Raw genomic sequence first — 14,624 nt, 5'->3', positions numbered from 1 at the left:
GCCTCTGTATTGTCTTTAAGTCCAACTTTGTCCAGCCACTGATACAATTTCCTCAATCTGCCTTCATACATACTATGAAGGGGCATGTCCTAACATGAGGATTCTTCTCCTTGCTCTTCTTCTTTCTTGGGTTTCTGCTGCCTGAGGAATTCATTTCTGGTAGTTTGATCCCCTCTTTTCTGACTACCTTCGCTCTCTTTGTTACTATTCAACTTTCTCCAATCCGAATGACATTCCAATGTCACTGCTGTAGATCCTAGTGGTGCGGATTGGTGAATCGATGTCTCATTCACTCTTGGCATATAGCTTGATGTCATCCATGTAGAGGAGGTGGCTGTCAATTGCTCCATTCCATAGTCAGTATCCGTAGCCATTGATCACCAAGGGGTTTAAGGCTTATGTAGAACAGCAATGCAGTTTGGTTTGAAGTTGGCTTCTAGAGTTGTTTGCTATGTCCCCATTGAGTTCATAATGAAGTTCAGTTCAGTTCTGTTCAGTTCATTTTTATTTCAAACATGTGCCTTCACATTCATTACAAGATATCATTCCATTCTTTTGTTTGAAAAGGAGTAAGCAGAAGTCTACACTTATTATTCCCTACCCCCTCAAATTTTGCCTCTCATTGATTTAATTTTCTTTTAGCCTTAAATTAAACAAACAACATATGAAGTAAAAGTAAAGCAAACACTAAACAAAACAAATAAACAAGCCCCACCACAGTATAGTTACTTTCATATAAATAAGGACTGAGTGGTAACGTTTGCAGATTGACAAATTATGAGACAAACAAACTAAAACACTGTTACGAACAACATTTCCACACTGGGTTAACCCTGTTTTCTTTCATTCTTATATTTGTTAAAAATTTGTTTTTTATATTTTGTTTTAAACTAGTTTATGTTGTTACTTTCTTTCATTTCTTCTGTTAGACTGTTCCATAATTTAACTCCTGCTATAGAGATAGACATACTTTTTAAAGTTGTTCTAGCACTTTGTATTTTTAAATTCTATTTCCCTCTTAAGTTACACCCACCTTCTCTTTCTATAAACAATTTACAGATTTCTTTTGGAAGCATTTTATTTCTTACTTTATATATTATTTGCTTTCCCCAGGACAGCAATGCCCCGTGCCAATTTCCCTCAAACATAAGTAATATGTGGTTTCCAACAGACCTTGTGGTCAATGATCACACCAAGAAATTTTATTTCATTTACTCTTTCTAAATATACATTGTCAACACATATTTCTACTTTGATGTTTTTATTTTGGTTTCCAAACAACATAAATTTGGTTTTATCTAGATTCAATGATAATTCATTTATATCAAACCACTTCTTTAATATCGTTAATTTCTGTGTGATAATCTCCAAAACCTGTGTCAATTCCACACCTGAACAAAATATATTTGTGTCAATATTACAAAGTTTAAAGTCTCTTAAGGTCCTGTTGATCTTGTATAGTGTTAGGTATTCTAGGATCCATGTGTGGGGCATTGAGTAATATGCTTTCTTGTAGTCAATCCAGGCAGTGCACATGTTGGTCAGTCTGGTCTTACAGTCTTGAGGAACTGCTCTGTCTACAAGTGCCTGGTGTTTTACCCCTCTGGTATTACTGCCAATTCCTTTCTGTGTGACGCTGTATTGAGCTATGTGCAGGGGTGCACAAGAGTGGTCCACAGGTGCGCATTCGCTGTCAAAATAAAAGATGCGCACCAGATAAGCTCCTTTAACCAATTACTTTGGTGTTCCTCCACCTCCAAAGAAATGTTATAAGGAGTACGAACCGCAAAAGAAGCACGTATTCTCGGAAGTGGTTGCAGGAGGTGAGCTGGCTTCAAATGATGAATGCACAGAGATGTGGTGCAGAATATGCCGTGAAAATCTCACTCTAGCGGACAAAAACAGTGCCTTTTATATCTACGCAAACATGCGTTGCAACTTCTTATCTGGTGCACGTCTTTTATTTTGACAGCGAATGTGCACCTGCGGACCACTTATGTGCACCCCTGTCTATGTGCCTATTCATCTTAGCCACCACTTGGTTAGAACTTCCAAAAGGCTTATAGTGTTACCACTATCCAGCTGCTCTCTCTCTCTCTCTCTCTCTCTCTCTCTCTCTCTCTCTCTGTGTGTGTGTGTGTGTGTGTGTGTGTGTGCGTGTGTGTGTGTGTGTGTATGTGTGTGTGTGTATGTGTGTGTTATGGTTATCTTTCCCTAAATTACCACTGCACAGACATGCAAATCTCAATGACATTTCTCCTCTGCCCTCTTTAGGCCCTTATTGTAACCGTACATGGGATGGCTGGCTATGTTGGGATGATTCAGCTCCAGGAACTGTCATGCAGATGTGTCCAGCATATTTTATGGACTTTGACCCTACTGGTAAGGCCGTAATGGACACACATGTTAAATATGTGTCTCTTTGTATTCTTCTTTTTTATTTGTACTACTGATACAGTTAAGTCAATAATAGATTGAACAAAGATAGTTATAGTTTTGAATTTACACCACCATAGTTAATTTTAAATCAAGTAATGAAGATGTGATTGATCTCTAAATCACAATCAAACGGGTTTAACAAAAATGTTGTATTATTTGTTTAGGAATTAGAGGCATTTCTATACATAGTCGATACATAGTCACCAATTTTCATTTTCATTGGACTGACAAGAAGTTTCTTGGACAGGTGTCCATTCCCTTGCTATTTTGTGAGAAATAAAGGACACGTAATGTCTGAATTTCATTCAAAGTAGTGAATTTGTGTTTTATAGATTTTTTAGTCATTTTAGTCAATGTAAGGCTCAAAAAGTTATCAGTGCAAGTGAAGAAGCCCATCATTAGGATCAAAATCGATTAGTGTGATCAAAAAAAACTAAAGGAGTAGCCAAATCAACAATCTTGTGCAGTGTTAAAAAAATTTTTTTTGCACTGATCAGAAGACATCTAGAGAGGATGATGACAGAATTCTGTCGATGGTTCAGAAAACCAACTCTGAAACATTTAGCCAAGTCAAGAACACTTTCAAGGGGGTAGGCATGCCATTGTCAAAAGTCTGCAATCAAGAGACACCTTCATGAATGAAGTACAGATGGTTTACAACAAGGTGCAAACCACTGGTTACACTAATGAACCTGAAAACCAGATTTGACTTTCCAGAAAAATCTGATGAAACTAAGGGTAATTTACTAGAAAAGGAAGAGAAAGCGGAATCATCTGTCCAACATAGTGGAGACTTTGTTATGGCATGTGCCCGTACAGCTGCTAGTGGAACTAGATCACTAGTGATGAATGGTGTTTTGACTTTTAGTTGAAATAGCAGGATGAATACTGAAGTGAACAGGGCTATACTCTCTGCTCAGATTCAGCCAAATGCAGCAAAACTGTTGGGTAAGACGAAAATGACCCAAAGCATATTGCAAAAACAACCCTTTCGCTAGTTAAATGCAGAAAGTTCCACAAACAAACAGTAACTTAGTAAATAAGCTACATGTAAACTACAGTAAACACATGGCAGATCATTTCAAGGGTGAAAAAACAGCATTTAAAGATGTCCATGGGTTAAAGTCTTAAGGCAGTCATTGACTTCATGTAAGTATTAAAAACAGTCCTGATATTTAAAAATTAAGTTAGCTTGTCTAACTAATTTAGAGACTTCAAAAATGGGGGACTGTGTTTAAAAGTTGTTGCAATTGTTAAACTGTAATAATTTTAATTAAAGCTAAAAGCCTTCACTTCAAGGACAATTTGATTGTTTTATTTAAAATCCACTGTGGTGGTTTACAGGGGCGAAACTGCAAAAATTGTCCCTTTGTGCAGCAAAGAACAGACCTAACTGCATGTACTACAAATCGTCCACGTGCTGTATTTCATGTATAATGGGCCTATCATTGCCAACTATGACAACATGTAAAATCTGTTCATTCAACAGAGAGGGTTACCAAAGTCTGTAATCCTGATGGCCAGTGGTTCCATCACCCAGAGAGCAAGAGAATCTGGTCTAACTACACCATGTGTTCTGCACACACTAACCACAAACTCAAGGTAAAATGGAGCTATTTTCACCATTTACTGCATTTGTTTAATTTGGTTTGGTTTTGGCTGAATTGACCAAATTGGAGCATTGGCCTTTATTGTAATCTGGACTCAGCGTGGTTCTGTGTGCCACTGTTTCGGGAGCTATTTTTCTGAATAAATTAATGTTTTTTGTGAAATTTTCTCACTGGAGTTAGAATTTATTTGCACTTTCAACTTTAAACAAAAATCTGTCTAAGTAGAGTTCTGATAGAAATTTTCACCTTGCTCAAATCTGCTTTTAGTCTAATCGACCTCATGTCCAGACTGAACAAGCCAGTTGTTTGAAGAATATTCCTGTCAGAAACAAATCTCTAAAGCCTGTCAGACCTTTTGTATATTGTCTTTAATCAATTTAAAATTCCCATGCCATTTCTCCAGCAATGATTACTGTTTAGTGCATCTTAATTGATGGCCATCCAGCAAATACTTTCTCTCTCAGAAGAGAGTTTACAGTTGTTTTATTTGCATTGCTGTGTGCTGCTTTCACATACTGTGAAGAGAAGATGCAAAGATTGTATTACTTTTCCTGTGCTGGCTAACATCTTAATCTTAAAAGAAAATCACTCTTAATCAGCGATAAATCTATTTACATTCATTATAGCTGAGCAATTTTTCCCTGCAGCTTGCCATCAGTGTCTACTACATGGCCATGGTGGGTCATAGTCTTTCCATTGTGTCCTTAGTCATCAGTCTGACCATCTTCTCCTACTTCAAGTGAGTCATGGGAGGTTTCTTCTGTCTGGGTTAATTGACTGCTTCTTGTTTTTCCCTCTTCATAATCATATGATTAAGTGTGTGAATGGGTGGATGACTGGGTGTGTAAAGCGCTTTGGGGTCCCTAGAGGGGACTAGTAAAAGCGCTATACAAATACAGGCCATTTACCATTTACCATTAAATTATCATAGAAAATAATGGTGATTGCTTGAATGGGAATAATAATCACCTGAGAAAAGTATTAGTTCACTCTGAAGCACCCGTAACTAATACGGTAGTCCACTAATGCTGATCCTTTGCTCTCTCTGCTCTCTTTCAGGAGCCTTAGCTGCCAGAGAATCTCCCTTCATAAGAACATGTTTCTTTCCTTCATCTTAAACTCAATTGTTACTATGATATGGCTCACATTCAGCATAGTCAATAACCAGGGCACAGACACCAGCAACTCTGTGAGCTACCAACTAGTCTTCATCTCATTACACTCATGAGTTTTCTCTGTTTTCAAAAAGGCCTTATAATCCATAGTCCAGTGCCTTTCTCAGTTTTCACCTGTGGTCCTCTGTTTGTGTTTAATTACATATTTATAAAAAATCTGCTTATAACATATTCAGTATATAAGGACTTACGATATCCCCTCCATCAGGTGAACTGTAAGATCCTGGCTGTACTGACTCAGTATACCTCTACTTCCACCTACTTCTGGATGCTGTGTGAAGGCATCTACCTCCACACACTCATCATAGTGGCCGTCTTTGTTGGGGAACAGCAGCTCTTCTGGTACTACATCCTGGGGTGGGGTGAGTCAGGAGGATCAAACACATTTGTGCCTTTTCCAATTCTTCTTGGAGTTGCTTAGTCTAGTTATGTAGGAATTTGCATCATGTTAGCAGCAAATTTGCAGACCTGGCTCTGGCCACAAAGGGCCAGGTAGGTTGGGATAGCTTTTTTCCCCCTTAATATTATTGTGAAGGGGATTATTATTATTATTTCCTCTTTATTATTTACTCTGGTTATCTTTGTCCACTATTAAAATTTGCTTCATGATCTGAAACATGACATGCATGACAAATATATATATAAAAAAACAACAAAACAAAACTAAGAAATCAGGAAGAGAGTAAATACTTTTTCACGGCACTGTATCCAAACACGTGAACATGTATTATACATACATATACATCCTCATTCACTAATACACTAAGATGTACTGCTGCGGCTGCAGCAGCCCCTGCAGAGATCCTGGGTGTCAGTCTAGTATTCATTTCTGATTTTCTCTCTCTCTGTCCAAAGGTTTTCCCATCATTCCTGCTGTCACATACGCTGTGGCTCGTGGGCTTTTCCATAACGACCCGTAAGATGCAGCACATTTACTGTTTTGCCATTGTCATCTCTGTAAATCAGAAGTTCAGACTAAGATGAGAAATGTTGTAAGACGTGTAGAGATATCCATACTGGAAGTAGAGCAAAGCACAAGAGAGTTTTTCATCTTTTCTATAGTCTCTAAAATATGAAGTGGATTCTTGTATAGAAATATTTGACTGAAAAATGTTCAACAAACTAAGGTCAGTATATAATGGATATAAGCTAATGACTGACAAAGCCTGACTCGCTGAGAATAATTTGATTCACTGTAATCCACATGTACAAGCTGCAATGTGACCCATTCCCATAAGCCACAATCTTTACAGTCTGTGAAAACACTGATAAAGATTGTGGCTTATAGGGATAGTTTATATAGTGACTATGTCAACAGCAGCTTCGTAAAAGATGTTTTGCCATCATCATTATTATAAGCAGATGAACACCTTTGACATTAGTTGAGTAAAATATATTGTGGTATTATATTTTTAATTTGTCAGTTATAGTTTTTGGATAATTTGATAGCTCCACCACTTCCACACCTTTATTTTACTTGCTACGTTCTTTTTCATCACAGTCAGACCTTCTCCCCCAAAAAATGTTTGGTGTTTACTGATCTTTATATTTTTATAATCTATTCAATCAGTCCATCATGATATTTATATTCTTTTTTTCAGATACGTAGAAGAACCCTCTGCCCACATCTGTCACATCTAATTTGGGTTGAATCAGAGCTTCCATTACAAAATTTCTCCCATCTGAACTTTGTCCAGAAGTTTTTTAAATTTGGGGAGGGTTTTTTTTTGAATATCTGTCAATTTAACTGCTTTCTCAGTAAAATATTTATATACAATAAAACATACGAGACTATATAGAATATTAAAAAAACACTGTGATCCTTTGTTCGGCCTCCGGTATGGACTCAAAGAATAAAGTGCTTTTGCAGGTCTTTACTCTAGCCTCATAGCACAGTCTTTTGTTGAGAGGAATTATAAAATATAGAATTATCTCATCAAATTGCAGTGTTCATTGAGTGTGGCACAAACGATGAACAATGATTTCCTCTTTGTGTTTGTTTCAGGTGCTGGATTAGCATACACACTCAGCTGCTCTACATCATACACGCCCCCATTCATGTTGCACTCATTGTGAGTTGATAACAGTGCATTTTAAATATCTTTGACCCAAATTTTAAATATTGAGTCACAGCTCATTACACCGCTGCACACACTGATACATGAAATAGACAATATACCAGATACACATTCATTTATTAACAGAGAGATCAAATACGCTGTGTCAGCCTTTAAGTGCCATGATAAATATTGCCAGCATAATTACAGTAAAATGATAAAATGCTACAATTTTCAAATCATAGCTCTGGCACTAGTTTCAGAACCTGGATGTCATTTTTCAAAACGCTAAAAACAAAATTCTCGTTCAAAACACTGCATTTACGTTCATATGTTTTTAAGGAAAACTGGTACAGTTTCACTGTTTAGTTGTTCAGAAAATCATTGAATATTAGAGTACATGCAATACACATATGTCGTTACTGTAAAAGAACCAGTAGAGAGAATACAACAGATGCAGTGGAGTCAATGAACAAATGTTAAATTTACTAATGAAATCCACTGTAAGACGAGGAGAGCCTCTGCTATGCACCTCCTAGATGAGTTGCTCCAGGCATGTTCCACTCAACAGGAGGCCTCTGGGGCAGACCCAGGACATGCTGGAGAGATTACATCTCCCGTTTGGCTTGGGAAAAAACTTGGTCTCCAATTAGTCTGCTGCCCCCACAACTGGGACCCAGATAAGTGAAGAAAAATAGCCGACTAGATCGATAAAATACACTGTAAATAACAGCGTGGTTCCCTTTAAATGAAAGCAATTTGCTAAAAATAATATACATATTGGAACATATTGGAAAGAACCTTTGGCGAGTCCAGGCCCGACACTTGTCTGCTGTCATGTTCCATGTCTGGAGGATGATCACTTGTTGATGCAGATGCCTGTCACATATTTTCTACTTCCATGTGGGGAAAAAATCCTCAGTCACACAGAGGAAAGGAGAGTGCATGGGCAAGTCTGTGGTGGTGAACTGTGGATGATCCTGAAACCATGGCTGCACCTGAAAGCATCATGCAAATTAACATTGTCCCACACAGTATCACAGAATTCCCCAGCAGTCCCAGAGACCAGATTTAGCTCATAAGGAATGCTACAAGGAGCTCTGCATTGTATGAGCCAACACAAGATCTGCATCCCACCACACCATCTTCTAATATAGCAGCAGACATGTGATATTGGCCTCACGTTGTCAAGATACTGTGATGGTGTTCCACTGGCCAATGAAATTCTGACCTCGCTCTTTGTCTTGGCTTGTTGGAAGCCTGCCTGAGCCACAAAAATGAACTTAAGAGTGTTTTTACTTGCATCCAGAGCCATAAACTGAACATACTTAATGGTCTGTTGCTTTTCTATGTCTGCATTTCTCTCGAAGAGCACATAGTAGAGCTGTTTTAGGGAAATTGGGTACCTTTTCAGCATATGTGCAGTGGTTGGCATACTTACAGATTCCACATTGTTGAAGTTGTCTTCTGGTGCAGAAGAAGCCAATCACGGCCAACTATTGTTCATCAGTTAGGAGTGTGTCTCTGCCTGGTTTAGTGTCAATTCCACTGGAATAATTACAGGAGAAAAAGTATTACTGTAGAGCAGATTTGGCCTGAAAACATGTTACACATTAGCATGTAGTACCCAACATGACATCCAGGTTCTGAAACGAGTGCCAAAATGATTGTATTAAACTGTAAAAGGCACACAATGTAGACAGTAAGTAGTCATGTATTAAACTTCAGTCTCCTTAATTACTGGGACTCCAGTGCCACCATCAGGCCACTTGTTGTATTTTCCGTATAAAAGATTTTTTTAAAGCCTCATAATAAACATTATGTCTCATTCTTCTCGTCCATATTTGTTTTAACCACATATATTTTTCTCTATCCCCCTCCATCCATCTATCCAGGTGAACTTTTTCTTTCTCCTGAATATCGTCCGGGTTCTGATAACCAAACTGAAAGAGACACACTGTGCTGAGTCCACGGCCTACATGAAAGCAGTGAGAGCCACGCTCATCCTCATCCCTCTGCTGGGAATCCAGTATATCCTCATGCCTTGGGCGCCGGATGGACGCATTAGCCACGCTGTCTATGAGTTCTTTGTTAACATCTTCACTCACTTCCAGGTACACTCAAAACAATGGCACACTTGAGATACATTAAACTCTGTGATCAAACCAAAGAGTGCTTTTGATAATTTGCAACATGCAGTGACAAAGAGCACTTTTTGCTTCTAAAACTGCATAAATAAGCACTGTGTATTAATATTAGCCCATTTCAAATTCACCATGTATATAGTGCTCTCACTGAGAAATGTTTTTTTACTGCTATTGAATCTGTGGCTGTTACTTTTCAGGGACTCCTGGTGGCATCTATTTTCTGTTTCTGCAATGCTGAGGTATGTCTAAGAAATTTTCAAAGTGCTAAACTGACTAAGACTTCAGTCATGACACAAATAATGCAGATTTTTTTTTACTCATTCGATATAAATTCTGTCCGAATTTCCAAAATGTTGACTTAGAATTGGCTAAAGAGCATAGATAAGATGACATTTATTCACTGTTGATGTGCAGGCTCAAACAGCAGTGCGGAGGAAGTGGTTTCAGTGTAAATCTGCCTGGGGCAAAACCGGCTGGGGTGAAACACCTCTCACCAATAACCACTTTAACTACCACACCAACTCTTCCATCACCGAAACCAGCCGCATCACCATGAACGTAGAGCCGCCTGCCAATGCACCTTCGGAAAAAAAGGACTCGATCTCCGTGGTGCCGCAAAACGCCAGCAGGAAGAAGAGCAATGCATGCACCAACGGGGAGATAAGCAACATGCTGGAGACCACTCAAATCTGATTGGATAAAACACAGAGGTGACGGTTTTAGTGCCATACACACACAAACACACACACAACACACACTGAAAAAAACAGGGACTGACGGAGAGTTTTCACAATAAATGTTAGGTTTTGTATGTATGTACATAATGTCTGGAGAGCAATTTAAAAGCATGTAATGTGTAGCACATTTCTACACTTACGTTTTTGGACTTTTAGGAACTGATGAAAAAAACAAGCGTTCATCATCGTCGTTCATCATATCCAGTAATATCCAATAATCCTATTGTAACGTTTTGTTATGTTGCTGCAGTCACGTCAAGTTTCAGTTGTTGTTTGTTTTTTGTAGTTTTCATCAAAATAGAGAAAGATGACAATCCTGACGCTGTATCTTAGATGCAGTTAGGAAAATAGATTTTTGGACAATGAGACATCTCTACACCACCAAACACGATCTACAGCAAATCAAACAATCAAGATGCGATTAATAAAAGTATTGCATTAGCTGTTTAGGAATTTCAGCCATTTTATTACATTGTCCCCTATTTTCTTTAAGTAATTGGATAAACCAATTACTTTAAATTTTAATTTTAATTGAACAGTTTTTTAAGATTTGGATGAAAATCCTTTTGGAGAAAAACTATGGATATCATCAATGGTGCATTTCCTTTGAGATGCTCTGCCAGGTCTTAACCACAGCCACATTCAGTTGCTGCTTGTTTGTGGATTTCCCTGCCTCTAGTTTTGTATTTAGTAACTGAAAAGCATGCTTTATTAGACTGAGATGAGGTGACTAGCTTGATTGTAGACTTTAAAATTATACAGCTACCTCCCTGAGAGCGTTCTTGGGTTAGCTAAATTCAAGGGGTCTTGCTAAACAAGGAAAGAATATGCAATCATCTTCTTTAAGTTGCCTTTTGTGGGCTTCCAGATCTTTTAGTGCTGTTAATGGTCAGCACTACATTTTCTACTAAATGTAGTAGATTGTTGATTTGGCCACTTGAAAAGCTTTTGCTATCTGTCTTATAGGTTTATTTTTTGGGAATGATTTCCTCTTTCACTTTCATGGACACCTTGCGGGACCTCATATTGAGAGTTCCAGCAACTGCAATCAATCCAGATATTTTATCTGAAGCCTTATTTAAGCCTCTGATAACTGTGTATGAAAACATTGCTCATTTCTAAACAGTTAATGCATATTTTCAGGTGAGTGTTTGTGTCATTAGTTTCCCCATAGAGCCGCCGAATGCTTAACTGTATATCAGAGTGACCAAGTGAATGTCGTAGCCCACAGATGTGATTTTTTTTTTTTTTTTACAAACTTTTATTTAAGAAAGATAAAAACACCTCATGTTGTCTTGAAAGCCAGCATCCTCATTTAAGTTGTTTCACATATTAAATTTCACACCACAGTGAATCCTATAATAGAGCTGGAATTTATTACCAGAGGGAGTGCTGTGCCCAGAGAGTTTGGAAAATACACTGTTATAGAACTAATCTGCCTTATTCAAAATGCAAAAAAAGGCAAAATGCTGTAATATTTAGTTTGAGTTGGTTTTTACTGTAACAATGAAAAAAAAAAAAGAATAAGATGTTAATTTTTATTTTTCAAAACCAAATGATACAGAAAGGCAGCTAACTAGACATGTAAATCTAAAAATTATATCCAAAGTTTAAGCTAGCTGGCCCATTAGCTGCAGCTGGATAATCTGAAACTTAAACCCTACTTATTCTTTAGCATTTTGTCGAAAAATACCAATTTTGGTAAATTGAAGTGGCGTTATGGTACTTCATCACCTAAGTAAATGACACAAGCAAACCCACTGAGGTGAAAAGCTGAACCAAGTTAGATTTTAGCAAAAGGTGAAGCTAGCAACTGCTATGCTAGCTGTTTTCTTACACAATGTAATTAAGTTAGTTCAGTTCAAGAGAATGTAAGGTAAAGACTAAACAATATTGTGTGTGTTGTGGTTTAACTAGACTTGTTGTAGCTAGTTATAGTTTGGAGTTTTATCCCTTAACTTCAATCTGTAACTGAGCAGCCAGAATGTTGCGGTTTTTGGACAGTCAGCAAAAGAGCTAAAATACAGGAGTGGTATTTTATTTTTCAAAACTATATTTACATATTATCCAAACTATATTTACATATGCAAAAAAAAATTTCTTTTGCTCGTCTTTTCTCATTGTCTCTTGCTGAGCTCCGGTTTCAGTTTCTCTACAATGAGATTAATAAGAACTAGAACGGCTCAACTAGGTTGGCTCAAAACTCTGAGGCTGAGGTTTAAGTACAGGAAATGCTCAGAAAAGTTCCATAAATAGTGTGTGCACTAGACCCTGACCAATTTATCGGCAGACCAATACTATCAGCCAATCTCAGCCAATCTATTGGTATTGAAGACATTAAATATGGTTGATAATTCAAATTTGTAAAAGAAAACAAGATGGGAGAGCTACCCTTCAATTATGCCATGAATGTTGATGATGAAAATTTTGTCCACCAGGGGGCACTCTGCAACTTCCCTGTTGGTAACACACCTGTTTGGAATGAAGCAAACACAACAACCAGCTGGGCAGAGCATATAAAAGTAAATAAATAGCTACACATAACAAAATATAAGGAAAATCTATTCATGTTTCATGTGTTTAAAGGGGGGGGGGGAAGGAATGTCGAACTTTAAACCACCAATTGTTGGTATCAGACGATTTGTTTCTTCACAAATTCCCCACTACTTTCTTGTGAACAATGTATGAAAAAAATGCACTTATTTAATGTCTGCCATTAATGTTTCTTTTATAATTATATTACTTTTATTGTAATGGAACAGGTTATACTGATCTGATGTAAAGCTTTAATACCCTGAGGTTTCAGATAAAATGAAGATGAGCTTTTGTCTAACTTCTGTAGACAGGAGAAGAGTTTGTGCGTAACAGATGTGTGTGCCTTTTTTGTTATAGTTTTTCCATAGTGTTGCTGTTTTATTATTTCAAAGAGTGCTTATTATTGTTACACAATGCTTTCCCCCTCCCTTTGCACAGTTATGCATTTACAGTGACTTTACAGAAATACAATTTAATAGTAGTGCACTGTATGTATCCTGGCTACAGTCCACTAGAAAACTGAGCAAGTCTTATTGTTAAAGGTGAGCTGTTAGCAAATGTATTTAGCTGTTATTACAGCATGCATACACACACATCATAATAGAAAAACAAAGGCTCCAGTGTGAATATAGTGAGGTAACAGGAAATTAACTAAGCATGAGAAAGTGCTGTGAAAGAGCTATTTCACTTAATCCCACCCACTTGGGAAGTGCCTGCCAGAGAAACAACTGTCATGGATGCATTTGCAAAGCAATTTGAGAAACATTCCAATAAAGTGCCAAAACAAATTTTCACTTCAAACATATTACTCTAAGGAGCTTGGAAAGAAAAACGACTCAAGGATGGTCGTTCACCGTGGACATAGATGGCGTCTTTCACTCCTCTTTCAAGCCATCTGTCTTCAAGAACCCTAAAGAACTCCAGTCGTGTTTCTTTCACAGCTGCTTAGATCGCCATGACGTGGATGACTGAGAACCTACACAGACAAACATAATACTGTATTTATATTTTTAACACTGCCATTTATGTGTGGAAATAAATTTGTGTGAATATAATCCTGCTGTGTCTGTTATTATTCTATACTTTGGGTTATTTTGGAAATATTTGTAATTTACATAAGTGTTTCTGCTGTTATTTTACATACTTATGCTCAACTATTTTCCCATTAAACTATTTTAAGTTTTCCTAGTTACTTTATTATTTGGCGTATATTTAATATGGCAATCTGTGTGCTACTTTATTTCTTTTTTGGTTTGTTCATTATTTATTTTATTTAATATATCTTATTTAGTGTAAACCAACACTATATAAAGTAATTAAAATAAGTACTATTAACTTTAACAGGCAATTGAGATTATATGTTGGGAAATAAGCGGTTTGCTAGGATGACCAGCAAAGTCATGCGCATCAAAATGAAACGTTTCCTGATTTATTAATAAATTGTGCAGTAAAATATGCATTAGTAAATTTGTGTACACATTAATATTTCACCTTTAATACATGTTTGATAATTTCCGAGGACCAAAATAGTCACTGAAATGCTAAAGTTAATTTAATAGTTAATCCAGCAGCTAATAGGGAAAGGAAATTGCAATTTTAAATAGATTTAGGTTTTATTGAGAGTTTAATGTTTAGAGTTTTTTCTGTAAATTTGTTTTTCATTATAGGCATTTGTTAATGAATTGATCATTCATTTAGAATTATTCATTTAGATTTCCATTCCATTGACCATTAAATCATCAAATAACAATTTGATATGACAGGACAATCTTCCCCAAGTGTTTACGTGTATAATACATTATTTTGTAAAATATCTTAAACATGGGCATACATATATCTGCTTTAAGGTTATTCGCTGTTTTCTAAGTACAGTCGATTTTCTGAAAGAAACCCGTATTTTATTGTATTCTAGTAGAAAAGGACG

The 14,624-nt window shown here is 37.0% G+C and overlaps 1 protein-coding gene across 1 annotated transcript in view; it reads left to right on the top strand.

The window, feature by feature from the left end:
- The window catches only part of calcrl2 (calcitonin receptor-like 2), a 35,834-nt gene extending 23,079 nt beyond the window's left edge, over positions 1 to 12,755 (top strand). Inside the window, exons 4-13 of the mRNA XM_085146204.1 lie at positions 2,275 to 2,382; positions 3,929 to 4,041; positions 4,697 to 4,788; positions 5,109 to 5,238; positions 5,433 to 5,586; positions 6,080 to 6,140; positions 7,230 to 7,296; positions 9,177 to 9,395; positions 9,626 to 9,667; positions 9,843 to 12,755. Coding sequence (XP_085002330.1) covers positions 2,275 to 2,382; positions 3,929 to 4,041; positions 4,697 to 4,788; positions 5,109 to 5,238; positions 5,433 to 5,586; positions 6,080 to 6,140; positions 7,230 to 7,296; positions 9,177 to 9,395; positions 9,626 to 9,667; positions 9,843 to 10,121 — 1,265 coding nt within the window. The 3' untranslated portion in view covers positions 10,122 to 12,755. The remainder of the gene's footprint in view (positions 1 to 2,274; positions 2,383 to 3,928; positions 4,042 to 4,696; positions 4,789 to 5,108; positions 5,239 to 5,432; positions 5,587 to 6,079; positions 6,141 to 7,229; positions 7,297 to 9,176; positions 9,396 to 9,625; positions 9,668 to 9,842) is intronic.
- Positions 12,756 to 14,624: the final 1,869 nt, after the last annotated feature.

The sequence above is a fragment of the Neolamprologus multifasciatus genome, chromosome 20 (genome assembly GCF_963576455.1).
Source record: "Neolamprologus multifasciatus chromosome 20, fNeoMul1.2, whole genome shotgun sequence".
Taxonomy (NCBI): Eukaryota; Metazoa; Chordata; class Actinopteri; order Cichliformes; family Cichlidae; genus Neolamprologus; species Neolamprologus multifasciatus.
Note: the sequence above shows the minus strand (reverse complement) of the source record. Positions and strands in the feature narration are given on the sequence as shown.